Below are 27,741 nucleotides of genomic sequence, written 5' to 3' on the forward strand. Positions count from 1 at the left end.
GTGGTATGGTGGTGTAGGCCTAACTTCTATCGTCCTGTTAATAGTCCTGTTACAGCTGCTAGGCCTGTGTTTTGGAACATTCAGCCAGAATTCAGACAGGTTACCAATAGAGAGAGGATGTGTTGGCACTGCTGCGGGAAATATGCTCATGGCGTAAGTTTTCAGAGTGTACAAACAATTTATAATGCCCCCTACCCCATATCTGTAGGAAGGAGTGGGGGTATTGAGTAACTTATATCCATCCATAAAGACTGCTAATCTGTTTTTATAATGTTATTTATTTCAGATCTTTGGGCTGTGTGTTTAAGTGCTGGATTGTAATAATGTTATATTTCTATTACAGGTCTTTGGGCTTTGTGTTTATATTTGCCTGGCTGTTTATACTGTTGACAACCTTGACCTTTGTTTGATTGTTATTATGTTAACTTCTGTTACAGGTCTGTGGGCTTTGTGTTTATATTTGCCTGGCTATTTATACTGTTGACGACCTTGACCTTTGTTTGATTGTTATTATGTTAACTTCTATTACAGGTCTTTGGGCTTTGTGTTTATATTTGCCTGGCTGTTGATGATGTTGACGATCTTGACCTTTATTGTTGGGAGCCCACTAGAACGATTTGTCTGTCAACTGTTGACAACCTTGACCTTTGTTTGATTGTTATTATGTTAACTTCTATTACAGTCTGTGCACAGGGCTTTGTGTTTATATTTGCCTGGCTGTTGATGCTGTTGACGACCTTGACCTTTGTTTGATTGTTATTATGTTAACTTCTATTTCAGGTCTGTGGGCTTTGTGTTTATATTTGCCTGGCTGTTGATGATGTTGACGACCTTGACCTTTATTGTTGGGAGCCCACTAGAACGATTTGTCTGTCAACCTCTTACTGACTCCTCTCTCAATGATCTAGAAACGGTATAAATTTTCTTTCACTCTGTTAAACAATTATTACTTTTCATTTTCTTAGTCCTAAAGATTTAAAGTAAATAAAAAAATCTTGGTCTGGAAATTTCAGTTTGGAATGTTAAATTAGTAAAAAAAAAAATTGCTAAGCATTTATTATAATAAAATGAGGTAATGAAAAATATTTTATTTATTTAGAATGATCAGAAAAATATCTCACATCTGGCTATTGGTTTTATTAATTAGGCAAGTTAGGTTAAATATTATATGGGATTACTAATAAAAGTCCACTCTACTGGCAAGATAATGTATTCTTAATGCTGAATAAAATTCTATAGTGCATAAGTACATGTGTTTAATCCTCGGGAAAATTTGCATGTCATAAACATTTACTTTTTACTGATTGACAGCTGGTGGATGACAAGATATACAAGTTTCAGTACGGAACATCTGAGGGGTATTTCCTCGGTAAAGTTTTATTTAACAACGCATCTATTAACCTGACTATCAAGGGACTGTTGCAGTGAGTATTATTTTATAATTACATGTGTAGCTACGTTTGCTAGGCAAGTTAAGGAATGTCAATTTAACATATCTCATAAAGAGTTATCTCTCTTAACAGTAGGTATTTTTAACAGTAGGTAGGTGGACCTTAAGCATGTTAAGCATTAAAAAATTGGAGAACCTAATAACTAGGTAGATAGCTATATTTTTAGTGAAATAGTAAATCTTTACCATGGGAGGGATGTATAAGATATTGCCCTAATTTTACAGAATCAAGAGCTCCAATTTTTTCACACATCTGAATGTTATCTGGAAATTGTGGTTGGGTTCTTCTTGTATCACTTGATATTAACTGAATGTATTGTATTTTGAGATCATAACAGTTTGTGTCACTATGTTTTCTTTAGAAGTCTGTACATTTGATAACAGAATGATCTTGATTTTTCACAGAGATTGTCAAGCTGGTGGAGCAGCATACACAGCACTAAAACTAAATAACTTGTTTGATGTGACTACTCTAACTAACTTCACAAGTGTAAGTTCTCAGTACACATATCACGTACGTGTTTCCTGCCTTGTTCAATAAGCAGTATAAGCAGTTTATTATTTACATTGGTGCTACAGTGCTCACTTAGTACTGTACTGGTACATGTATTAATTTTATGAACTCTTTTTAAAGCATTATTTGTTTGTTTGTAAGGTTAGATGGTAAATTCTTGACCTTGTAAACCATCGCTGTGCAGTCTGTGTTTCATCCCTTTCCTTTGATTTGTAGAACCTTAATATAGAGTCGGAGGTGGACAAGATTAACATTGATCTAAGCACTGTTCAGATCCTGACTCCCAGTCTTCTGAATCAGCTGAACGAACTGAAGAATTCCGTCAATGTCAACTTTACAAAGTTCAGGGAGGAGGTAAAAGAAACTAAGCCTCTGTGGGTTTGATAGGAAAATAAAAGATATTGTCTTATAATAAATGCAAAATGTCTTTGATTTTAAGTTGTTTGGTTCATTTAAGTTACATGCACCTTATGACTTTTACAGTTGAGTAAGTCGGCCTCATCACAGAATTTATCTACCCTCGCTGATGAGCTGGACGCTTTTGCAACATCCTGTCCTAGCTGTAATGCAGCAACCCGAGTATGTACAAAACTGTAGATTAAAAAGCTTTTGTGGACAGTGTAATGATTATACTTAGTCTACCAATTTAGTCTGGGGCTTTCGAAAAAATCCTTCCTTGTGTGGAAAAAATCCCCCAAACTTCTTATTTTTACATTTCCTGAGTGTTTAATCCAAAGATAGCCTATTTTTCTAATTATCCTGTGGACTTAATAGTTTTGGATTGCAAGTAATATTTAAGTTGTTAAAATTATGTAGAGTCAGACTTTTTATTTTCAACAGAAACCTGAGATTAAAAGCTCTTGAAACTAAAAAGATCATCTAAAACTTCAATATCTTTGAAACTGATATTAATTGTTATCTTTGTATGAACAGATTTGAATTTTAACTGCTCTTTGGTTACAGGCAGAACTGCAGAATTTGGCCACCAGAACTAGGTCTATAGAGAGCAATGAGCTGGCTAATCTGACAGCCAGTCTGGTAATTATTCATCAGAAACAATTAGCTCCCTCATGATTAATGAAAGAGTATAACATTTGTTTACTAAAAAGTATGAAATATTTTTGACTTTTTGTTTGTTAACTTTTCAGTCCCAGCTTGAGATTGATTTAAACTCCCTGGAAACAACAGTCAATGGAACAGAGGTGAGTTTTACATCATTTATTCAGTGTTTGATATTGAAAATTAACAACTTTTCAACTTGTTACTTTTTTCTTGAGCCCGTTTTCATGTTTATGAATAGATTGTGTAGATGTGTATGTACCTTTGTACAGAGAAACATTTATTGTCTACCCTTTTTGAGGGAATATTAAATATTTATTAATCTATTGATTTTGAAGACAAATATTCCTTGAATGACTCTCAATATCTAGTTGTACATCTTTGCAGATACATTTTTTTCATTGAAGTTATTATATTGGTACAGTACACCAAATTTAAATACTTACATGTATTCCTTTATTTATGTTTGTAGACAGATGTTGATAATTGTATCAACAACTTTAATGTGTCCGAAACATTTGTGCAGACCAACGGATCTCAGGTTGTTAAAAATGTAAGTATTAAATCTAAAGACTTGTAAATGTGGTTGGGGCTTAAACTGTTTGTCATGTCCATCTTCCATCCTCTCTCACTCTGTGTTAAGCTCAGTTACATTCATTATAATATCAATATTTATATGCTGATACATATTGATTCAATTGCTTCAACTTTTTGGACCTTGACATTTCCTTTGACCCTGACCTTAAATTATTGTTTTGGTCAGTTTGAAAGAAACTATATTCAAGATTTGTATTTTTATCAAACCTTACATGCTGATACATGCAGTTGAGAAATATTCACTTTCATCAACATTTTGTTTGTTTTTATCTATAAAGAACAATAAAAGGTTGAATAGAGGTTGTTCTCTTTGTTGAATTTTAAAAAAACAAACAGCATTGACCAACATTCACGAAAAAGGAATAAGGTGTTCCATGAAACTTGTATTATAATGCATTTGTGTAGTACAAGCAAAATAATAATGTCCTTTTTAACAGATGCTTGTATTCTGAATGTAACTGTGTTTTTCCTATTATCCAGTGAAACTGCATAGCTTATTTTTGATTTTTTCAAAAGATACAAAGCTATACAGGGGTGTGCAATTACAAAAATAAATTACTAGCCCGTCGAGCTAGTGGCGGTAACAAAGATACTAGCCCGAGGTTGCCAGTCACTAGCCCATTAACTACCGAAAACAATACATATATAAGTATAACATAAAGGTTAAAAAAAAAAAACATTCAAGTTGAAATAAATAAAACAAATAATGGTTTGCGCTTTGTAATTGTCAGGTACTTCCCCCTATATATATCAACTATAATAGTCACTGAGACGACTGGCGATAGGAACAGTGCATTTAGGTTAAAACGAATTAAAGATTATGATTTTACAGAAAAGTTAATTCGTACCTCAATTCAGTCGAGGTAAATATATGTTTACTTTTGTTATAGATTTACTGGCCCGACGGGCTAACACAGTATAGATTTAAGATAGCCCAACCTCTAAAATTGGTAGCCCCGTGCGTCGGGCAATGGTAATTGCACACCCCTGCTATACTACCTTTGATTTATAAATTATTTTAATAGATGGTACATGTACTAATTAAAAGGAATCCTGTTAAATATATGTTTTAATAATTGGTCAACTCTGTACAGGAAGCCAAAAATTTTGCCTCCAGGATTCTGTCAGTGGTGACCTCCTTTATAGACGATGCTGTGGGTGCAGTAAGTTAAGTCCAGTTACACACACCTCAGTAAATCAAACCCTCAATATATCAGACACACCCAAATACTGCACACATCAATTAATCATGCACACATAGTTAAGGCACACCTCTTAAATCAGAATCATCTTGATGAATCTGACACACTTGAATAAATCATGAAACACATCAATAACTCTGGTCATGCTCCCTTTAAAAAATCAGAGACATTTCTATAAATCAGATACACCTCAATTAATCATGCACATTTAGATAATTAGGCACATCTCAACTAATCAGACACAATGAATTATGCACTTCTCAAGTAAAATCTTGGAAACCTAGATAAATCATTCACACCTTGAGTAATCATGCAAATTAAGAGTAAATCATGTTAACTTCAGTTAGATGATAATGCATATGTATATCTGATTTCAAAGTCTGAACATTTTTATTTTCTGCTGAAAACTTAATGTGCATTATCTGTTGTTTTTTATCCATTATATACAAATCAAATTATATTGATATCATTTGTAGCTGAATAATGAGATTGGAAAATGCACACCAATATGGAACCTTTACAATTCCTTGTTTGTGATGTCACTTTGTAAATATACCATAGACACCCTGGTAAGTTCAAGGGTCATGATATTGATGTTATGAATTTATCAGATCAAATACTTAAACTCAGTTTATCTAAATTATAAAATAAATACAGAAAGTGAGATTTGACTTAATCTTGATACAGTCACACATTTCTTGGTTTGGTCACTTCAGCTCAACTTTCCACTCAGAGACAGATTGTATTTGCTGACAAGGTCATTGCATCAATCCATAAACTTTCCAAATTGTTGACTTCAACTGAGATTGTTGATATGTTTGTATCATCAACATATTTGCCATAAGCCAGTCTTCTTTTAAAAATTATTTATACATAGAACATTCTCTTGCAAAAAGAATCAGCTTGGAGACATCTCAGTTGTTGGAGTGACTGAAATGACCAGATGTGTAGGTGCTAGAGTTTGATTTTTTTATTTTCTTAATAATGCATGCTTGTCTTTTGTTTACAGAATGGTTTCTGGTTTGCCTTAGGATGGTGCATCTTTTTCTTTATACCTAGCATTATCTTCTCTACAAAGCTGGCCAAACATTATCGGCGTATGACTGACCTAGACAGTAATTATGAGGACGACTTTGATAAGTAAGTTAATCATTCTAAACTTTTATTTATTGACATGTTGTATTTGTATTTTTAGTGCCTGCAGATTATAATGGTATTTCTGTATTTACTTGATAATATTGTCCCATCCTTCAGTTCATTTCTCCTCCGCTCTCAGAACAGAAAGGTATGATACATATACCAAGATTTAGCAAGGTTACTTGTTACTCTAGGACAATAACCAAAAGGAAATATATAAAAAGGACTAACTTGCAGCTTTGTGGTTTCAGGATATACACTTAGCAAATTGCATTTATCAACCTATAAGAAATTTACATTAAAGAGAAAAAGATTAAGCCAAAAAAATTGGTATCAATTGCTTATCTAAGATATTAATTGCTACAGAGCATACATATCCATATACATGTAGATGTCAGTTGTTTACTCTTTTCGCATAGCATAAAAGAGTAAACTTGCTTTATACTAACCAAGTGGACACTGCACAATACAAAGTGATTGTATTCATTCAATAAAGTATACAGCATATTAATATGGCACATACATGTACTGCTTGTATTCTCTACATGGTACATACCAGTTATTGAGTATACTTAACATAGAGAGTACATGTATATAAGGGTTTTTGCATTAAAATCATGGACATGGTGCCTTGGTTTGAAAAATAATGCCAAGGTGTCTAATAAGTACCCACCTCCAAAGTGCAGTATTTCCCAAACCCTCAGTATCAAATCATGAGACCTGGTAGGATGTCACCATTTGCACAATGTCACAATTCATCTTTGTTGAAATAACAATTGAGGAAATTCACTGATGCACACACTAGTTCCCCTTAATTGCTCCATAAACAGATAAGAGACCAATCTTGCACACACACACAGGACCTGAAAAAGGTCAGTATATTCATTACATTCCAATACAAAGGAAACCCGTATCTTTATTCAATGGTCTGCATTGATAGTGTCTTTTGCTATTACCATAGCTGTTGATAGTGTCTTTTGCTACTACCATAGCTTTAGATAGTGTCTTTTGCTATTAATAATTGTTGATAGTGTCTTTTGCTATTACCACAGATGTTGATAGTGTCTTTTGCTATTACCGCAGATGTTGATAGTGTCTTTTTCTATTACCTTAGCTGTTGATGGGTCTTTTGCTATTACCTTAGCTGTTGATGGTGTCTTTTGCTATTACCATAGCTGTTGATGGTGTCTTTTGCTATTACCATAGTTGTTGATGGTGTCTTTTGCTATTACCGCAGATGTTGATAGTGTCTTTTTCTATTACCTTAGCTGTTGATGGGTCTTTTGCTATTACCTTAGCTGTTGATGGTGTCTTTTGCTATTACCATAGCTGTTGATGGTGTCTTTTGCTATTACCATAGCTGTTGATAGTGTCTTTTGCTATTACCGCAGATGTTGATAGTGTCTTTTTCTATTACCTTAGCTGTTGATGGGTCTTTTGCTATTACCTTAGCTGTTGATGGTGTCTTTTGCTATTACCATAGCTGTTGATGGTGTCTTTTGCTATTACCATAGTTGTTGATGGTGTCTTTTGCTATTACCATAGCTGTTGATGGTGTCTTTTGCTATTACCATAGCTGTTGATGGTGTCTTTTGCTATTACCATAGTTGTTGATGGTGTCTTTTGCTATTACCAAGAGCTGTTGATAGTGTCTTTTGCTATTACCATAGCTGTTGGTAGTGTCTTTTGCTATTACCATAGCTGTTGATGGTGTCTTTTGCTATTACCATAACTGTAGATATTGTCTTTTGCTACAACCAGGAGGTGTAGGAGGTGTAGATAGTGTCTTTTTGCTAAAACCAGCAGCTGTTGATTGTGTCTATTACCATAGCTGTTGATGGTGTCTTTTGCTATTACCAAGAGCTGTTGATAGTGTGTTTTGCTATTACCATAGCTGTTGATGTATTTTGCTATTACTAGTAGCTGTTGATAGTGTCTTTTGCTAATACTATGACCTTTGGATCTTATATTATATAGTGGGTTATTTTAGCAGGTGCTAATTTTAGCTTATTTTTGCATTTTGATGGTAGCCCGCTAAAATTTTAATCGCTAAAATAGTTGGTACTCTTCTTAGTGTTTATCTGGAAAGAGCTGATACTCTATGTGCGCTAAAATAAATTACGCCAAAATTATAGGCATACCTTTGTGCAGGCAAAATGCCAAATTTTACACCTGCCAAGAAAACCTGCTATATGGTAGTTTGTTCTTCCCAGGAACTCAATGAAAAAGCTTCCAGTAAAAAAAGTACCCGTTTCACTCATATACTAAAGATTTTGTAATATTTTCTATCTTATATTATTGTAAACTTAAGGCATGCATCCATTATTTAGTGTACTTACATAATACAGAGAAAAGTCATCTACACACAATGTACTTCATAGTAGTCATATTCAGAGTACTTACATACACAACATAATACATCTAGTATCAGTGTTTTCCCTTTATTTCAAAGTAAAGGGTTGGAGATCATTTGTAACAGGCTAGGGGCCGAGGTTTATGAACAAAATCTGTATGGACCTTACAACAAATTTTGATTTCAAAGCAACATTTTTGTTGATTGAAGCTGTCAATTTGGCCGGTAGTGGGTCCTTAAGGAAAATAATGAGTATATAGTCATTATACCACCCGCTTGAAAAGTGGGAGGGTATATAGTAATCGGGATGTCCGTCCGTCTGTCTGTTCTTACGAGAGGTACATTGTGGGGTAAAATTAACGTATTTTCCAGCAGTGTGGGGTTTTTTGGGTACTGTGGGGTTAACCCCATAATGAAGAGGTCTAATTACGTTCAAAATTACTCTATGAGGTCGAAAAACCTAAAATTAGATTTAACCTCACAAAGACTTTGTCCAAATTTTGGACATGTCCTTAGCCCAAAACGCTCAGACATTCAGAAATCTGCTGTTTAGAGGAGTTCGGTAACTGAATCGAGGAGTTCCGAATACCTGAGCATGCGCATATATTTAAAACTAACTGCGCATGCGCAGATTACGGAAGTAGCTGTGTTTGGACACTTTGTATTAGCAGTGAGGAAATTCGGAAACACAAAAAGCAAATGCAGTAAGTCTTACTATTTTGTTGCACCACATTGAAAAAAAGCTTTGTAAATTGTTTGACATGCTTCATACGTACATTATGCAGTTGTAGAATTTATTTAAAGTCAAGGAAAGGACATCTGTAGTCCACATAAACACATACATGTACCTATTGAAAACGGGCTTTTGTGAAAAAAATTATAATGAATGCACTGATAGTTCTTTTTTTAATCAGAGGTCTGCAATGAAAATCGACCGATACCCGGGGGTCGGGCTAGTGGTTTTCTGCATGAAGGTCGCCCCGTTGGCCAGTAAAAAAAGATAATATTATTTATACACATGCAATACGTGCAAAGCACACCTGGTACGTATTTTCACTCGTTTTTTGCTATAAAAATCCAAACCATTTAAATTTTCCATATAACATGCTCCAACTGTCAATAAATCTCCATAATTTAATCCGTATTTGAGTACTACTTGGCTTATTTACTTCAAAAAACGATCGTGTTTTTTCTTAATTCGAATTTTCTCTATATCTATGGTAAATACATGCAGATATCTCATAACATAAATACATGTGATTCTTCCGACGGGAGACAAAATCTCTGGATTTTTCACGCCTGTTCCGCCCCTCCCGATTAATCTTTAAATCTTCCGTGTTTAAATTTTTTCAAATTGAATATTTTTGGCTTTAATTTTATCCTGTTTCGTAGTATAATTGCTCTCTCTCTCTCTCTCTCTCTCTCTCTCTCTCTCTCTCTCTCTCTCTCTCTCTCTTTGAATTCATTCTAGATACGTACCAATTGTTTATCTACTCTTTACACATTTACATGTACTTGTAATCGTACCTTAATCTATAGAGAGAAAATCAGAATGGAAAATGGAATTAACAATGTCATTTCAATAAATTTTCACAGCAAGTAGGCTTTGTAGGAATCAACATGGGGTTGTATAATTAGGTTGTAAAATTTAGTGGTATATCAATTTGATAAATGACAATCAATGTTTATAAATGAGTGCAGGACATTTTAATCAGTTGTTAAAATACCCATTATGTCACATTTTTTTCACATTCGCTTGTGTAATTATGTGCCCGATAATAAAATTCACCTATTAAAGAAATTAAACAAATTACCTTTAGATACGTATATAAAATTATATAACTCTGTTTGTGTAAATGGAAAAAATATAATTGTCATGTAAGATCAATTTGTACTTATTTTTCAAGATCGACGATTGAAAATTTAAAAGAATTAAATCACAATTAATAGTTTTTCCATAGCTAAACTTAAAGAAATTCAAGCTTAAAGCTACATTTTGTAATTTACAATATTAATTCATCATTACTTTGAATATTTACAGTGAGAGTATGTGACTTAGCTAATACAGGGCTATCAGTATTTTCACACCTGTTAGATTTTGATTCCGTGTAGAAGCTCTAATTGCAATTTTTGTCAAAACAAATGTTTTGTATAGCATGATTATCTCGTGAATTTCACTATCAGGAGACGATCGATAGGGATTAGTTACGCTCTACTGCACTTGACACCTGTGTTGTGTAGAATGATTTTAAACTGCGTAAATACAAATCTTTGGTCAATTGAATAATTTTTTGTGTGTGTCTGCATGTTAGATAGAAATTCTGACAGCTTTATAAAAATAATATTAAAAATTTACCAGACTCTAAAAGCTTCAGCAAACTAGTTGATCGAGGATTAATTGAAGGGGGGGGGGGTTACACTGCTGATCATTACCTGAACATATGATAGTGAAGTTTTTAAATGGATTTTATTGACACTTACTAAAATAAATTTTCATACTTTTAATTCACCATTAAACTGTCTTTTAATTAAAGCTTGTGTATTTTTTCTTATTAAAAAAATAGATAGTAGTAAGGCACATGTATTTCTTCTTGAATGATACTGTAATTCAATTATCATATATTTGAATGTAACAAAAGAACACTCTGAGTTCCCGAAACTAGTCAAAAATATGTCGGACAATTGTCTTGTAAATATTCAAAATTCACCGGACAGTTGTAAAATTTACCTGACATTAATTTTTTGTATGTAAATTTAACATATTATAGGATTGGAAATTGTGTCGATATAATAAATAATATGTGTAAATAAAAAGATGGCAAATGCAGATTTAAAAAAAAGAAATGATTAAAATATTTTCTATAAGGCCTGTGTATGCAGGATTTGACGTCGCCGACGGCGTGTGATGACCAACGCTTAATTCATCGTATAAAATTATTATGTCCTTTCTGACAGATTTTTAAAAAATTTTTTTAAAATAAAATCTGCAACATGACAACTCTTGGTTGATTGTTTGGAATTAGTGGGAAATATATGTTGTTTTCCAGGCTTTTTTCTTTTGGATTTAGGATTTTGGTATTTTATGTGCCAGGAAAAATATTACGTAAAATATCAAACTCGTTTTAAAAAGCCTGGAAAACGTCCGATATTTCTGACTAGTTAAAATTTATTATATAACCTCCACACAGTTAAAAATATGTACTAATGATATAAAGATATGCAAATTTATCATGAAAATGATGATTTAAGGGGGGACCTATGTCGTTCGACGTCAAAGCAGCGTTATGTGACGTCACAATAGCGACGTTTGTTTTTTTCCCGCTGACTTTTGCAACTATGATAATAGGCATAACATTGTTATTAATCAAAAACGTACCCAGTTTACAAAAAGATTTTTTTTTTTTCATCATTTAAAACAGCTTTATTTGATTTATGGAATTTGTTAATATCAGAATTCTCTTCCTTTAGTTGATAATTGATAGAAATTTCATTTGTTAAGAAATACCTCAATGATATGTTGATATAAAAATGCAAAAAATATAAGATAAAATTCAGCAAAGACAGCGGCTTAAATTAGGGAAATATGTTTAATTTTATGATTACCATTAATTGTATTTTCTGGATAAAACTAAGAAAAAATTAGGAAATGTACTTGTACCTATATTTACTTATTGATTTATAGTGTATGTAGATTTTATTGTATAAAGTCATTCCTAGGTTTTAATAGGTGTTGGTTTTTGACGGGGAAGGGGGGGGGGGTGATTAGAATGAAGAAGGAAAGAGTTTATCTGTTTAAATTATTTCTTTTTCAAAACAAAATACTCGTGTTTTGCAAAATAGTTTTATATTCAAATGTTTGTCAGTGCTAACTAACCTTTTTTAGTGCAGAAAGGTCAATATTTATGACAGAAGAGTACGAAAATAAAAGAAAACGTCATATATCTCGTTTATTTTATCATAAAGGTATACTTTTTTCCTTGTTAATATAAAGAGAGGGGTCATTTCTTTCAAAAAATATGAATTACAACATTTTCACACAAAGACTTTTTAAGATATTACCTGTTATGCATGTCGGAATTGTAAAAAATACGACAAGAAAAACGGGGTGATACTTACATTGTGCTCCTTTATAATTTTTCATGCGGGATGAATCACAATGAATTTGCCTTCATTTTAAAGATACAAGTCATATAAATTAAATACATTTTGATTTCGAATGTGATTTGACATTTTTGGTTCTTTTTTGCGCATATTTGGTGTAGAACAATAATGTCTGAAAATAGTCTATTTTTAGCATTTCACACTGTTTTTGCACGTGCTCTTGTGTAAAAATAAGCATATAAAGGTATTGTTTTTAATACCTAAAAATTAAGATCAAGTGGTCAGGAAAGAAATGTCAAAGTTTTGAAAATTTCACACAAAGACTTTTCGGACATAGGTCCCCCCTTAAGTGAATTTGTTGTCGTTTTACTACATTCAAGTCAGTCCGCTATTTTTAGAAAAGGGGAAAAACGCGCATGTATTTTAAATGCTATCAAATACATTTAAAAAATACAGAAGTTGGTATAATATTATCATGCTAATAGATTAAATTATAGAGAAAATAATAAATGGTAACAAATTGTCTGTAATCAAGCAGAAATAGCAGGCAACTCTTGCAACCCTGCAAATTCGTCCTTCAAAACGAAAGTAGATTGTCACATTTTTTTACTGTCAGAACTACAGAGTGCATATATTTATCAGAGGGAAAATATTTGTTTGACAGTGTTTTTAAAACTGTTTTTCCTCCCAGACTTATGGAAATTATTATTTTAATATGTAGCTTTTTATAGTAGACAATTTTACACATTTTATTTAAACAAGATCTGGCGCGCCCCTGACGTTTTTTTCATTCCTTTAGTTTTGCATTTGTTTATTGTCAGGACAATTGAATTAAATGATTTTGTTAAGATTATATGTAAACGTTATACAGTCTGTAAAAAAAAAAAAACCATCAGACATTTTGACCGATAAAATTAAGATTTTACCGGTCCCATTCAAAGTTTACGGGGATCCCTAGTGGACCGGTGCGTTTCGGGAACTCTGAACACTTATGAATGTATGAAGTTTAACTGTTTTGTAGGAACAGAAACATCAGTGGCGTAGCTAGGCTGAAAATGAAGTGCATGCTCCAATTTGCAAGGGTCTGGGGGCCGCCCTGAGGCCCCGAGTGGGTCCAGGGCAAAGCCCTGGTGGGGGCCCAGGGGGCGAAGCCCCCGGAAGCTCCTGGATTCTGACGATTTAACACCCATTCTCAATATAAGGGCACAAATGCATCTCTGATTTTTTAAAAAATGAAGTACTAGATAACAATTTTTCTATCAATTGCCTTTGAAAGAAAGTATCTGAAGATTTTGTATCCAGGTTTTTTTCCATCAAATTTTAATACATGGAATACTGACAAGACGGTAAAGTAGAGGGTGATTTTATTCAGAAATGTAGCTTGAAATGTACGTTACTCTTTCTTCAATGTCCAAAAAGATATGTAAAAAAAAATGTAGTCATTAAAATCACAATTGGAATATCCCATCTTAACACCAGCACATCCTACCAACTCTGTCAGCAACATATTTTATCGGCATACGAACGTGCGTTTGATTTTTCCTTTCAAAAAACAAAGGTTACTTTTTGATCCAGATGTATCAAAACATTTCTTTAAATATATGCTTTAAATTCTTCTCTCTGTTTTGTTTAGAGCGATCAGTTTGGAATCTTGTCATTTTCTATAGATAGTGGAACTTAACATGTACATGTAGTAAAATTCTATTTTGTAGTTACTGTCTTTTTTAACATATATCCATGCCGATTTAGACAACTACGTAAATGTAACGTACATTTCAAGATATATTTCTGTTTAATAAAAAGCTTAAAATTCATCTAAAAATTCATCGCTTTGTTTCAGTTTATTCCAAAAAAGATTCTCTATGTAATCACATGTGTTATATGTCACAATCACCACTATAAAGACACGATTACCTCAGAATATGAGTAGGTAACGTACATTTCAAGCCTGTAATAATATGTAAATTAGTAATAAGAAAGATTATTGAAAAAAGCAATTATTGACATAAAAATCATTTCAATGAAGCGTTTTAACGCAGTAATGTAAAATATCATAATGTAACAAACGTGGTTATTTGTCATCAACTACATGAATGTCACGTCACTTCGATAACGTTCATTTCACATATAATTGGGGAGTCCCCTCCATCTCAGTTCATTACCATTCTTTTGTGCTGTTTCGCTGAAATTGACAACAGTCGTAGCCTAGTTACTTCTACCTGTGTGCAAGGGTACAGACAAAAAAATAAGAGTCAACGTATTTTGCTATGATCTAACAAATGCTTGTGTTTGGCCATTGAAACTTAACATAAATCTCTTTCGAATATATCCATCGACAGTCTAGATAACAATTTCATTTAGTATGTTGCAACATCGTTTGTCAAAACACAAACATACGTACTTTTCAGCAGATCTGGAAAAATATAACCCAAAATGCAATGATTGAAACAAAACTGAGTAGGTTGTGCCTTTCAATATTTGAAATGTACATGGCCGTCTTGTGTTCTAGGTTTATTTGTTTTGTTTCTTTTTCTTTTTTTTTTTTTTTACCAATTATAAGCCTATGCATACCTTGTTTTAAATTATCAACAACAATTAAATTAATATTGACGAAAAGGCGCATATTAAAAGTAAACAAACTGCAGAAAGGTTGCTAAAAATGAATTTAAGACACTTAGAAATAAATTTTCTAGCATGTGGTAATAATCTACCACATTTACGAGGATTGGGGGTACATTTAGATGGATTTATGTGGTCAGTTGTCAAATGTATTGTAACGATAATTTTGTTTCGCTCGTGTAAACGCAATGCATTGACTAAATCAAAAAAATGTCAGTTAGAAATGCGCAAAATGTACGTTACCATACGTAACGTACATTTCAAATATAAAAATCAGTTCTCTTCCACAAGCGTACGTTAGACAGGCAATATATTGATACTATTTGAACTTGCATATCATAAGAAATGTATCATATAGGTTTCGTACTCAGAAATATATACCAGGTATCAAAATTATATTACATATAATTGACCTTAATATATTTTTTTTCCTCAGCAGAAACGTTTCTTTTCATTAATTTTGGGATTTAGCCGACCCCCAAACTTTGAAACTTTCCTGTGTACACATTCGAGTGTGTGAAAGTATGAGAATACATGAAAATTCGTGCGAGATTCACTTGATTCGAATTTCATGGTAACGTACATTTCAGTAACGTACATTTCAAATGATCACTTTTCATGTAAAAAATAATTTTTAATTGTGTTAAGCAAAACGTCTTTGCCAGTTTACAGGATACAAGGGGTTGCTTATTCAGAGTCGTCTCATATTTTCTACTTAATATAAATTCTTAATGGAAGAATATAGGTAACGTACATTTCTTTCTTATCTCTACGATTGAAAATGTCTTTAAACATATTTATAAAAGTTGCTCAAATTGTTCAATTTCATGTTACATTATCTAAGTAGGAGTTATTAATCCTTTGAAATTTCAAATTTAGCCCATCAATAAATAAAGGAGAACAAAACTATCAGGTGTATAATATTTGTGTTTGCTTGTAATGTGGATGAAATAGAATTAAGCGACAGGGACATTGCACAATAAAAATTATTTATTATCACAAAGAAAATGTATTTAATGTTATGAAAAGAAATATATATGATACAAGGTTTAACTTATCAGAAAATTTTTACTTAAGAATCCAAACTATATATTACACAGAGGGTATTCAGCATAATATTTGCCTCGGCGACAGTAACGTACATTTCAAATAGGCTACTATACTTGAATTTGGAACTCCTTAAATACCCTTTCAGATCGATAATTATATGAATTCTTATTCATTGTTATATGACTATTTATAATGTTGATTTAAAAATTACATCAGTGGTATTTCTTCTAAATGAAAACGAGGCGACATTATTTGAGCCCTTATATTGAGAATGGGTGTTAAACACTCATAAAATCATAAAAGAAAGTAAAGAAAATACATATCTTGACAACGTTTTACCATTATAAATAAACCCAAGGAGCAATTATCATTGTAGAGAGACGATTTAAAAAAAAAAAGACTTAATTTTTAAGTAATACAGGACATGCTATCGTAGATTGGCTAGTATAAAAATTTTCGGCGATGTTTTTTATCCGCAAAAATTACGAAAAAAAAAGAATATTACATAAGGTAATAAATAAAATTAAAGTGGCTCAGAACAATCTACTTATTAATTCATCTTATAAAATAAATATTTTTGTAAAGTCAACCCTAAAACTTAATTTCATTTGAGAAAATGAAATGCTCAATTTTTTTACGGTAGCTGCCATAATGGTTTTCGAACTTACAGTGTCAGTGACTTTATTTTTTTTTAAGTAGTAAAACTACGCAAGTGTACATGTAAAGAAAATTAGAAGAAACATAACTTTTGATACTACAGTTATAATTTAATTTGTACATGACTGAGAAGGAGTCAAGTCATAGAGTCTCATTATCTTTTTTTTCAAAATGATGTGCATGCTCGAGCATACAAGCATACATGGTAGCTACGCCACTGAACATGCACAAAACCTTAAAAATTTGGAATTCTTTAATTTGATATTTTTTAAATAAGCATGGATTAATATATATATACACACATACAAAGGTTTTGTGAAATTGACATGTTTAATTAAATCAACTGTAGTGGTTATTGCTGTTTATTTATTGACCGACTGGTTACTTCTTTGGCAAACTGGAATAAGAGGCCACCTGTCTAGTTTCTGGACTTCCCAAAGCTTAAAACAAGTTCACCTTTTACCAATATAAGAAAGTAGTTCACAGTACATGACAACTATGCTATAAATAAATTTCGATGAATTTTAATTAGTAACTCGGAATTTTTGTGTGTGTTATAAATAAACATTTGCTTCTGTATTCCTTTGTAGAGTTCAGATACCACTGAAAGTGAACATCAGTGGAACTTTGATGATCTAGGCCACTCTATTGTTGCAGCAACACCAGCAGGCGTCGGACATTCATAAAGTTGAAAGAACAAACCTTTGACTTGAACACACAATTTGTGATCTGAATATAGTTCACAAATTTAAGGAAAGCAACTATTAAAGACATCCAGATCGGTGGTTAGTATATGTTATAAGTGCCCATAAAATCAAGACAACAATATTATTTTACAATAAATTAAAACATAACCTGTAAAAAAATTCAACATTATCATTTAGAAATGTATTTTACTATTGTTTTTTTTTGACAGGTATACATGAAGTATGAGTTAAAGACTTTTCAGAAGAACAAGCACAATCCCGATTCATTTTTGCCATTGCCTTCTCCAAACGGCGACATTCAGGACCTGACTTACTTTTCAGAAAAAGAAGATGAATCGATTTTTGAAAGTTAATCTAAAAAGATAACATTTACATGGGTCGTGGATTTGAATTACATTTTCTTGATGGGCAACTAGTTTCAAGTATTTGGATGTCTATTCTCAAGTTACTGCAAACCTTAAATTAACTTCTTGATTATTAGTTAAATGTGAGACCGTGTTAACTTGAAGTAATCATTTTTTGAATTGAGCTATGTAATCTCTGATTACTTATGTTTATGAGTAGTGTTCAGCTTTAAGACAAAAGGATCTTTTATGAACATTGCATTCGGCATGGCGAATTTCTATACATTAACAGTCATAGTTTTCGTCTTTTTTAATTAGCGATCTCATTTTAAATGTGAGAAATAATTATTAAACTGAAATGTACATTTATGTTGTTTGATTTTAATTTTTTGAAAATTATAAATCAATTGCATGTTGGTTTTTTTTTTCATTTTATTTTAGGGGATGGGAGTGGGGGTGCAGCTCTAAGTTTGAGTATATTTTCCAAAAGGATGTACATCGTTATTTTTGTCTAAGATCAATTTTAAAATGCAAAATGATGAGATATTAGACTACACTTTTTTTTCTTAAAACTTCATTTTAATTAATATATTTTGTTTAAAATAAGTAGCAATAACATGCAAGTTTTAGAGTTATTTGACAACTCACTATATACTTGGTTTTTTTTTTTACATCTATGAAGATTGTCTCAAATTTTGAGGTTTTTTTTTCTGTGTTCTACATTTATTGACATGTTTCTTATCTGTGTTCAACTTGTCGAGTAACTGAAAAGTTTGATTAAATTTTTTTTAAAAAATCAGGATCATCTCTTTTATTTATTATTATTAATTTACAATGAAATTATGTATGCTTTTGATGCATAATGTACACTTCAAATTCATGCACCAGCAGATTCAAAGGAAAAATTATCATTAGAAATAAGCAGTAAAGATAAAGAGATTATCCAATTTAAAATAGTTTGAAAAATATTTAAAACAAATTTTCGAGTATGTTATCAAAATAGGAAAAAGGATTATGAGTATTGTTTGGTATTTTTAATAGTAAAAACAAAAGGATATGACGTACTGGCAATCGCATCATCTCACTCAGGGTCTTTCCGTCAGAGTTTGGAAAAACAACCTCGAATGTATTAACATCACCTGATGTTAAAGGTTTTGCTTTTCTTGTTTTTTCTTCAAATATAGGATAGAGGAATTAAGAAGTCCCTTTTATAGTATATTTTATGTAATATCATAGCATTGAATAAAGTTAAACTCCATATTCCACAGATAAAAGGTCTTCATGCATTTATTTCGAAGATCATGAAAGGGGGGGGGGGGTTGTTGCCATGGCGTCTAACTAATACATTCGAGGTCGTTTGTCAGCTAGTCAGAAAGGCTCGAGAAGTTGCGATTGAACATAGTGGGGGTACTTGTTCTTTTATTACCAGTCCCTGGTAGAGTTTTTTGATATTAGAACATACTTGGGGTTTTCAAACACTTAAATTCATATGGTTACTGGTATCTGTTACATGAGAACACAGCGGGGTTGTTTGTTTAACACTCTGAGGTTACTAAGATGTCTGATATTTTCTATCAGAACATATTGTGGTTCTTGTCTAACACTTTGTGGGGTTAATGTTATCTTTTATCTATATAAGAACATAATGGGGTTGTTACACGTTATGGGGTTAGTGTTGTCTATTATCTTTATGAGAGTACATAGTGGGGTTGTTGTCCTAACACTTTATGGGGTTAGTGTTGCCTACTATCTTTATGAGAGTACATAGTGGGGTTGCTATCCAAACACTTTATGGGGTTAATGTTGTCTGTTATCTTTATGAGAGTACATTGTGGGGTTGCTGTCCAAACACTTTATGGGGTTAGTGTTGTCTATTATCTTTATAAAAGTACTTAGTGGGGTTGTTGTCCTAACACTTTATGGGGTTAGTGTTGTCTATTATCTTTATGAGAGTACATAGTGGGGTTGCTGTCCAAACGCTTAATGGGGTTAGTGTTGTCTATTATCTTTATGAGAGTACATAGTGGGGTTGCTGTCCAAACGCTTAATGGGGTTAGTGTTGTCTATTATCTTTATGAGAGTACATAGTGGGGTTGCTGTCCAAACACTTTATGGGGTTAGTGTTGTCTATTATCTTTATGAGAGTACATAGTGGGGTTGCTGTCCAAACACTTTATGGGGTTAGAGTTGTCTGTTATCTTTATGATAGTACATAGTGGGGTTGCTGTCCAAACACTTTATGGGGTTAGTGTTGTCTGTTATCTTTATGAGAGTACATAGTGGGGTTGCTGTCCAAACACTTTATGGGGTTAGTGTTGTCTGTTATCTTTATGATAGTACATAGTGGGGTTGCTGTCCAAACACTTTATGGGGTTAGTGTTGTCTATTATCTTTATGAGAGTACATAGTGGGGTTGCTGTCCAAACACTTTATGGGGTTAGTGTTGTCTATTATCTTTATAACAGTACATAGTGGGGTTGCTGACCAAACACTTTATGGGGTTAGTGTTGTCTATTATCTTTATAACAGTACATAGTGGGATTGCTGACCAAACACTTTATGGGGTTAGTGTTGTCTATTATCTTTATGAGAGTACATAGTGGGGTTGCTGTCCAAACACTTTATGGGGTTAGTGTTGTTTATTATCTTCATGAGAGTACATAGTGGGGTTGCTGTCCAAACACTTTATGGGGTTAGTGTTGTCTATTATCTTTATGAGAGTACATAGTGGGGTTGCTGTCCAAACGCTTAATGGGGTTAGTGTTGTCTATTATCTTTTAAAGAGTACATACTGGGGTTGTTTGTCTTATAATTTATGGGGTTAGTGTTGTCTGTTATATCTATATAGCATAGTGGGGTTGTTTGTTTAACACTTCTGGGATATTCTTGTCTATCATCTTCATGTGAAAACATGATGGGTTAATTTACTTTGATGCAACAGTTATTCTCAAATAAAAACATTTTTTTGCATTGTTACTGCTATGCAGTTGTTGAAAAATGTTATTGCTATATCCGTTCTAAGTTCTTCTGATAAACAGTAACAATTTTAAGTACTTATAATTAGTTGCCTGTGAAGTTGACTTGATATTAAATATACTCTTCAAAAAAAGAAACGCATAGTAGGAACAATGCCCTGAAAATGTATGATAGTTTTGTCATACCTTTTATTTTTCAATGGATACGATGTATTCGAGTGAAATGCATGATTTTTTAATATAGTTGGTAACTTTACAGCTATTCTACAAGTCTCACAGACAAAAAGACCTGATTTTGCAAAATTTCCCCCAAAACTTTGATCTCAATTTTCATTTGTTGAATACCGATGCAATTCCTTCAGGTACAAAGAGTCTATCAAAAGCGGGGGTTCTCGATATTTTGAATCTGGTTTTATCTTAAAAATGACGCTTCCTAAAATTGCTGCATCTAAATTTTGCGTGGCACAAAAAGGAAAATGGACGACTGGAAGCAGGGGTACCGCAATCTACAATTGCAAGAGGTTTTAATGTTACACACAGAACATATATAACCTATAAAACATAAACCATTAATATCAAACACTCAATATTCGCAAAAAATATGGTAGACTACGTGTGACATCAGCAGCACAGCATCACTTCCGGGTATTACGTAAATTGCATGAATGTAATGCAAGGACGTCATCTAAAGCATTAGCTATCCCTGAACTGCACAGATCATCTAACAAGACTGTTTTCAATTGACTACGAATTATTGCAAGAGGATTATTCATGCCATTGTTCCGATCCCTCAGCACCCCAAATATGGACTTCAAAGATCTCAGATCAATAGAGTATGACCACAGCATCACTGCTGAACATTTTACTTAACCTACTAGTCCAGAATGTTTATCTGAAAGCCTCTTATAAGTTTAAGAGTGCTAATACATTGTAATGAATGTTAGACAGATAACTGCCTCCAGGACGTTGAAAATGCTGCTGGTGGTAGTGTAATGATATGGAAAACGGTATTATAAGAAAGTAAGATTGATTTAGTTCGAATTCAATGGACTTTGATGGAAAAAGGTACTCTAACCATGTTCTACCTACACATACCCATTCAATTTTGCAGCATCCTAGAGTCGTATTGCAATCTCACAATACACAGCCACATATGGCTCGTTTGACACACCTATTCTTGCAAAGAAACAACAATCTGTTTGGGTCACAGTCATCTAAATTGCTAGATTTAATCCAAATTAAGCAGCATTGGACAAAATGGATTGACATGAGTTGCCAAAGACAATCAAATCCCCAGACTCTGCAACAGCTGACTAAAGTTCTACATTTGGAGTGGGAGAGTATTCCTATACAGTTTATATTACACACATTTGCTTCCATTAGATGCCGTTTGTGGCTATCATTTGTGTCTGCGGGGGGCATACCAGATATTGATCTTTAATGGTCTTAAACTGACTATAATTTTAAAATTGTTGAGTAATTATGACATTTAGATAGTATTCCTGTAGCTTACCACATTTCTGTTTTATCAATGCTCCATTTTACTAAATTATCTTTATGTTCAATGTGTCACTAAAATTCTACTATGCGTTTCTTTTTTTGAAGAGTATAATTAATTTTTAACCCCACAAACATAGATCTTTAACCCCACAAACATAGATCTTTAACCCCACAAATATAGACCTTTAACCCCACAATATACCATTTGTTTGAATTCCTAATGAAACCTCTCAAGTCACCACTCTACTATTAATAACCCCACAAAGCAAAATGATAACCCCGCACCTTCCGTAAAATGCACAATGTACCTCTCAACTGTATAGCTGTTATGCTTTTAGGTACCCATCTCTTATCCTCAACTCCTCTCATACCACTGAATGAAATTTGATGAGACTTTCACAGAATCTTTACTACATATTGCCATTGTGCACCTCTTATTTTACTTTTTGATCCAACTCATATATTGGGTTTCCCAGAGCAAAACAAGGACACTGCTATTACATTCATATGGGAGGTGGGGGTATTATTTAGTGAGCTCATTGCTCACAGTACCTCTAGTTTATACATAATTCTAGGTGAAAATGCTAAGTACTCATTCTATAGAGAACATACTAAGTGAAATAACCATTTAAAAGTAATAGTGTAGTTAACTATATAATGCATATCAAGTATACTTATATTTACTGGACAAACTTGCTTATAGATGTTAACTTAATAATAAATAAGTAAACTCCCTTTACTTAAAGAGTGTTTATATAAAGTATACACTTATATAGATGTATATACATGTGTGTTGAATTACTGACTTTACATAGTAGTGAACTTGCATTATTGTTCATTATGATTATACTTATTGTGTATAGTACATACTAAGTGCACTTGCACTATATTTATTTGGATTAGCTACAGCTTAATTTTTTCTTTGTTATAGGACATCATATCGGGGATAGTTTGCACTGTTTTTAAGAAACGTTTGACGGTAAAAAAATGGACTACAGCTACCAGAAGTTAGCAGGTATGATATCTTAGAGGTTTCGGTGTAGAGAATTTTATATTACTTAGTCAGTTTTCTTCTAAATATATAACTGTCTTTTCCACAATATTTTTAAAAAGACATACACAATGTTAATTATATTTACAGAAATGTGTCTATATATATACTATTGTATGCATGATTGACATTGTTATTTTCTCTGTGGAATGACCACACCTGTTACAGCATGTTAATGTTGACATGGCTAACTGGCTCTACCTTTGTGTAATGATATTGATAATCATCTATTTAAGGCTGCTCCTTCATGGTGCAGTAATTAAAATGGTTAAGGTTCCCTGGCTCTCACCTAAAAAACAATTTGTCATAAAAACAAGCTCTATTATAGGTATCTTAGGTTATATAAACAAGTTATCACAAACCCAGTCTCATCCTTATACTGTAGGATCTTTACAGACAACAAAACCAAACCAGAGCAATTATACTGTAACCCAAGCTTGATATGCAATGAATAAATAAATCCTAAGTACTTTGATTTTGACTAGGAATTAGGACTTTCTGTTTTCAGCCGGAGACCAGTATGTATAGGGTTGGTTTCCTTTGAAATTGAAATTCATTGTTAGTTTAATTTCAGTTAAAGTTTACATTTTTATTATCAATTTGTTTTGGTTTTTTTATACTATGACCCTAAATAATTGAATATTACATTAGTTTCAACAGAGACTGTGTTTTGTAATCATAAGTTAGTGTATGTATTTTAATTAAATTAGTAGAACCATGATACATATTCCTTATAATGAATTTCATATTGTATGTGGGGAAGGCAAAACATAAAATGTTCAAGCAACAGAAATATAACAATGGCCCACACCAAGAATGGTACAACAGTATAGGGAAATATATCTTATTTTAATACTGATTGATATTCTTCTCCCACTCCTTTCTTATTTATAGAACCATAACTACATACCTCAAAAGACAGCAATATTTAAAGCAATTCTTGACTCATGCCAAACAGGGAAGACCAAGGTTTGACAAACACTCTGCAAAATGACCCCCCCCCCTCTCCCCCTCTCCCTCTCTCCCATTGGTTGTTGTTTGGTGAAGTATGTCCTGTAGCAACAACATACCAATCATATACCTTGGCTTTATATATGAGGAATACAAAGCTTGAATATATTGATTGTCAGTGGTCAGAGTAATGAAGTTAGTACATATAGTAGATGATTCCACAAAGTTGATGTTGTCAAGGTTTTGCATGTTTGTTCTAAGTATTTTGTATAAGGGATGGTGGATTAAGAATGAGAATGTTCATGTGTTTGGGTAGAAATGACTTTTATAATGTGAGAGAGACAACTAAAATTAATAATGTTTCAACAGCTGATCGAAGATATAAATGAAGCTTGACAATTTTGTAGCGATAACTTGAAAAAGAAAAAGAAGTCCTCAGGGCACAGGCACAAAAGAGTGCATCCAGAATAATAAGCGGTAAATAGGACTGTCACAATCAGTGTTGTGTTTTAATCGGATTTCTGGTTTTTGAAATTAAAATTAATATGGCTTTCCTATAGACTTATTGCTCCATGTAAAAAAAAAATGCATATATGTAGTTATGTACACTAGCAATTAAATGAATTCATATAGTCTCATAAGTAGTTAAACATTTTTTAGGCATGCTTGAATTTAGATTTCAGATGCATATTACTGGTATATACAAGCTTTTTAAGTTTTTGAAAATTTCTTCAGCCAAGAAGATGTAAAATATAAACTCTCTCACTTCTTATTTTTGCTCAAGTTATTCAAGTATATAGGTGTAATTATGATATCTTTATGAAACATGGAAAATAAAGTTAGCTTTCAGACTATTTTCTTAGAATTTAAAAGTGTACAGGTAAATGTAATTATGTGTAATCAGGTTCAAATGAAGTTTTCATTTTAATTCCTTTTCTAAACTGAAAATTTTGAAACAAAGTTAAAGGGAAAAATTAATTAATTTTGCCTTGCAAAAGTTTGGGTGGAAGCAAAATTGTCCTCTCACTTCATTGCTAATAACTTAAAAAAATTTTGACTTCTTGGCAGAAACATTCTTAATTTTTTTCTGGATCAGTCATTGTTTATTTCTTAACATAGAAAATGACTGTAACAATGCCAATTTTATGTGGTTGCCATGTCAAAAGTAAGAATTGATTTAAAAAATGAATGCTATATTCAGGATTTAAGCAATAGTTTTTAAAGATTAATGATATTGATTCACTTTAGGTTGTAGTAAATATGTGGTTAGTAAATATTTTTGTTTGCTATATCTTTTTTACTTAAACTTAAATTCATCATGTCTCTTCACTGTCAACTTCTTTCATAACTCAGCATTGTGGTATATGCAAATTAGTTAGGCGGCTTAGGCCATCAATTGAGTGTTAAGTGGAATAGACTGGAAATCTTAATACATATATAAATGAGAAAGCTTAATAAATGAATGGACATGGCAGGTGGTTAAATTATGTTTGAAACCTGACAAGTTTTTCATGTTGTTAAATAAAGTTTCTCTTGAGATTAGGTATATTAGATTCAATACAACATAAAGTAATTAACATAAAGTAATTAACTTTGTATGTTGATTATTTCTGTAAAGGGTTTAATAAGTTTGCTTTTTAATTTAGCATAAATTTGCTTGGTTTTATTAATTTTAACAAAAGTATAGTTGCTAATAATTAGTTTACTATTGAATGAATGCTTAAAACAAGAAGAATTACTCTTGAGCCAACTTGTTTTGTGCTATATTCAAACCACACCTTTTATTCATCTGTTAATTATTTTATTGCTTTTAACTGATCAATTTTCTGCTTTAATTTTTCAACAAAAAAAACTTCGTAATTTAAAGTCTCCTTATTCAGACTGTGATTTTTAATACGTAAATCCTTTTTTTTACCATAATAATTAGGTAATATAAATTGTTTGATAAAATTATTGCTGATTATAGTATTGAGTAATATACATGTATATGTACAATTATTTCCTCTATCAGTTCATTACTAATTCTCTATTTTTCACTGTTACAGGGCAGGTTCTAGATCATATTTTGGATCGTAAGTATTACTTTGTCCATAGAAACGAAAGACAAAAGCATCTCAGATTTTAATGTCTAGCTGTTTTAATGGAACATTACCTGAGAGCACAGTAGTAATAAAAAAATTTTGCCTCTATAACAATGAATAATTATTTCTTGTAACATTTTGCTTTTCAGAAACAAGGTTGGACACCATGACCCGTCTTCATCTTTGTCTAACCCCCCTCCCTATAACTCGGATTGGTGAACGGACAATCAAAAAGATCACCACAGTCCCCAACAACAATGAGTTTCTTCAAATTGTTTTGTTTTCTTTTCACTGTTTGTGTTTTGTTAATGTTTTTATTTCAAACTGTTATTTTTGCATAATAAAATGTATCACTTCTTAATATAATGAAGTTGAATGTGAGAATGACAGGTACTTGTACACATAATACATCTTGTTAAGTGAATGCAGACCTTGATTATATCCCAGATTTAATCTACTCATTGAGAAGTGTGTAGGCATTTTGATTTTTAAATGTGTGTGTGTGCACGTGTGTTGCTTCAAAATACTGTAATTTTTGGTAATTAAGAATAACACTATGTATTTATTACATCAGTTCCCCTGATGTTGACTAACTGTGATATTAACATATACATTGTCATCTTGAACATTCCAGGCTGGCTAAAAATGAAATATTTTAATTCGGCATTTTTCCCCCATTAATCGAACAAAATTGATACATGTAACATGTTTTATCCATCAAGATGGGACACAGTTAAGTTTTTATATAATTTTTTTTTACATCCATACAAAGTTGTTTGTTTAAACAGAGCAAGATTTGACTTGAAGCTCATATCATATTAAGATTACCGGAAGCTGTTTGAATTTTTAAGGTTTGAGAGGACATCAAAGTGTAGAGAATTCGTATTTAAATCGCTCATCTTTTATGATCTTATGAGTTCACCTGAGGCTGAGGCAAGAGCTCTAGTGAACTTTCTGGTTAAAATTCGTCCATTGCATTGTCTGTCATTGTTTGTGTTGTTTTCTTCTCAAGAACCACATGGCCAATTTCAAGTAAACTTGCTGCAAAGTAAATGGGATTCAAGTTTGTTCTAATCAAGGTTCACATTTTCTTCCAAGGGGAGATAATTATGAATTCATGAACATCTAAAAATCTTCTCAAGAATCATTGTGCTTGAAAATATGATCATTATGTGGAATCATTGTAAGGTGTAGATTCAAGTTTGTTCAGATCATGACACTCTGGGGTAGGATGGGGCCACAATAGGCAATCAAATTTTTACACAGGAAAAATGTTCTTCTCAAGAACAACTAAGCCATGATTGGTCATAATTATATCCAAGCATCCTAGTAAGGTAGTGTAGATTCAAATTTGATCAAATCGTGACACCTCAGGAGAATATAGTGGCCATAA

At 32.4% G+C, this 27,741-nt stretch overlaps 1 protein-coding gene and 1 long non-coding RNA gene across 4 annotated transcripts; both read left to right on the forward strand.

The window, feature by feature from the left end:
• On the forward strand, nucleotides 1–27,741 carry LOC134238405 (prominin-1-like; the record flags this gene model as incomplete). Its single annotated transcript, XM_062720533.1, has 15 exons — nucleotides 1–153; nucleotides 781–913; nucleotides 1,312–1,424; nucleotides 1,856–1,940; nucleotides 2,181–2,318; nucleotides 2,448–2,543; nucleotides 2,928–3,002; nucleotides 3,113–3,166; nucleotides 3,496–3,576; nucleotides 4,715–4,783; nucleotides 5,299–5,391; nucleotides 5,832–5,963; nucleotides 23,252–23,280; nucleotides 26,313–26,339; nucleotides 26,498–27,741. Coding segments are annotated over 15 exons (1,348 nt in total), but the record flags the coding sequence as incomplete, so codon positions are not given.
• On the forward strand, nucleotides 8,635–19,654 carry LOC134238406 (uncharacterized). 3 transcript variants are annotated; one of them, XR_009986008.1, is made up of 4 exons: nucleotides 8,635–9,016; nucleotides 9,227–9,355; nucleotides 17,330–17,524; nucleotides 17,656–19,654. It is a non-coding gene; the product is annotated as an uncharacterized LOC134238406 (long non-coding RNA). The 3 variants fall into 3 exon arrangements; XR_009986007.1 differs by having other exon boundaries at nucleotides 8,635–9,355; nucleotides 17,656–19,653; XR_009986009.1 differs by lacking the exon at nucleotides 9,227–9,355 and having other exon boundaries at nucleotides 17,656–19,653.

The sequence above is a fragment of the Saccostrea cucullata genome, unplaced genomic scaffold (genome assembly GCF_032062105.1).
Source record: "Saccostrea cucullata isolate Sc308-1 unplaced genomic scaffold, CSIRO_AGI_Scuc_v1 ctg607, whole genome shotgun sequence".
In the NCBI taxonomy this organism is placed as follows: domain Eukaryota; kingdom Metazoa; phylum Mollusca; class Bivalvia; order Ostreida; family Ostreidae; genus Saccostrea; species Saccostrea cuccullata.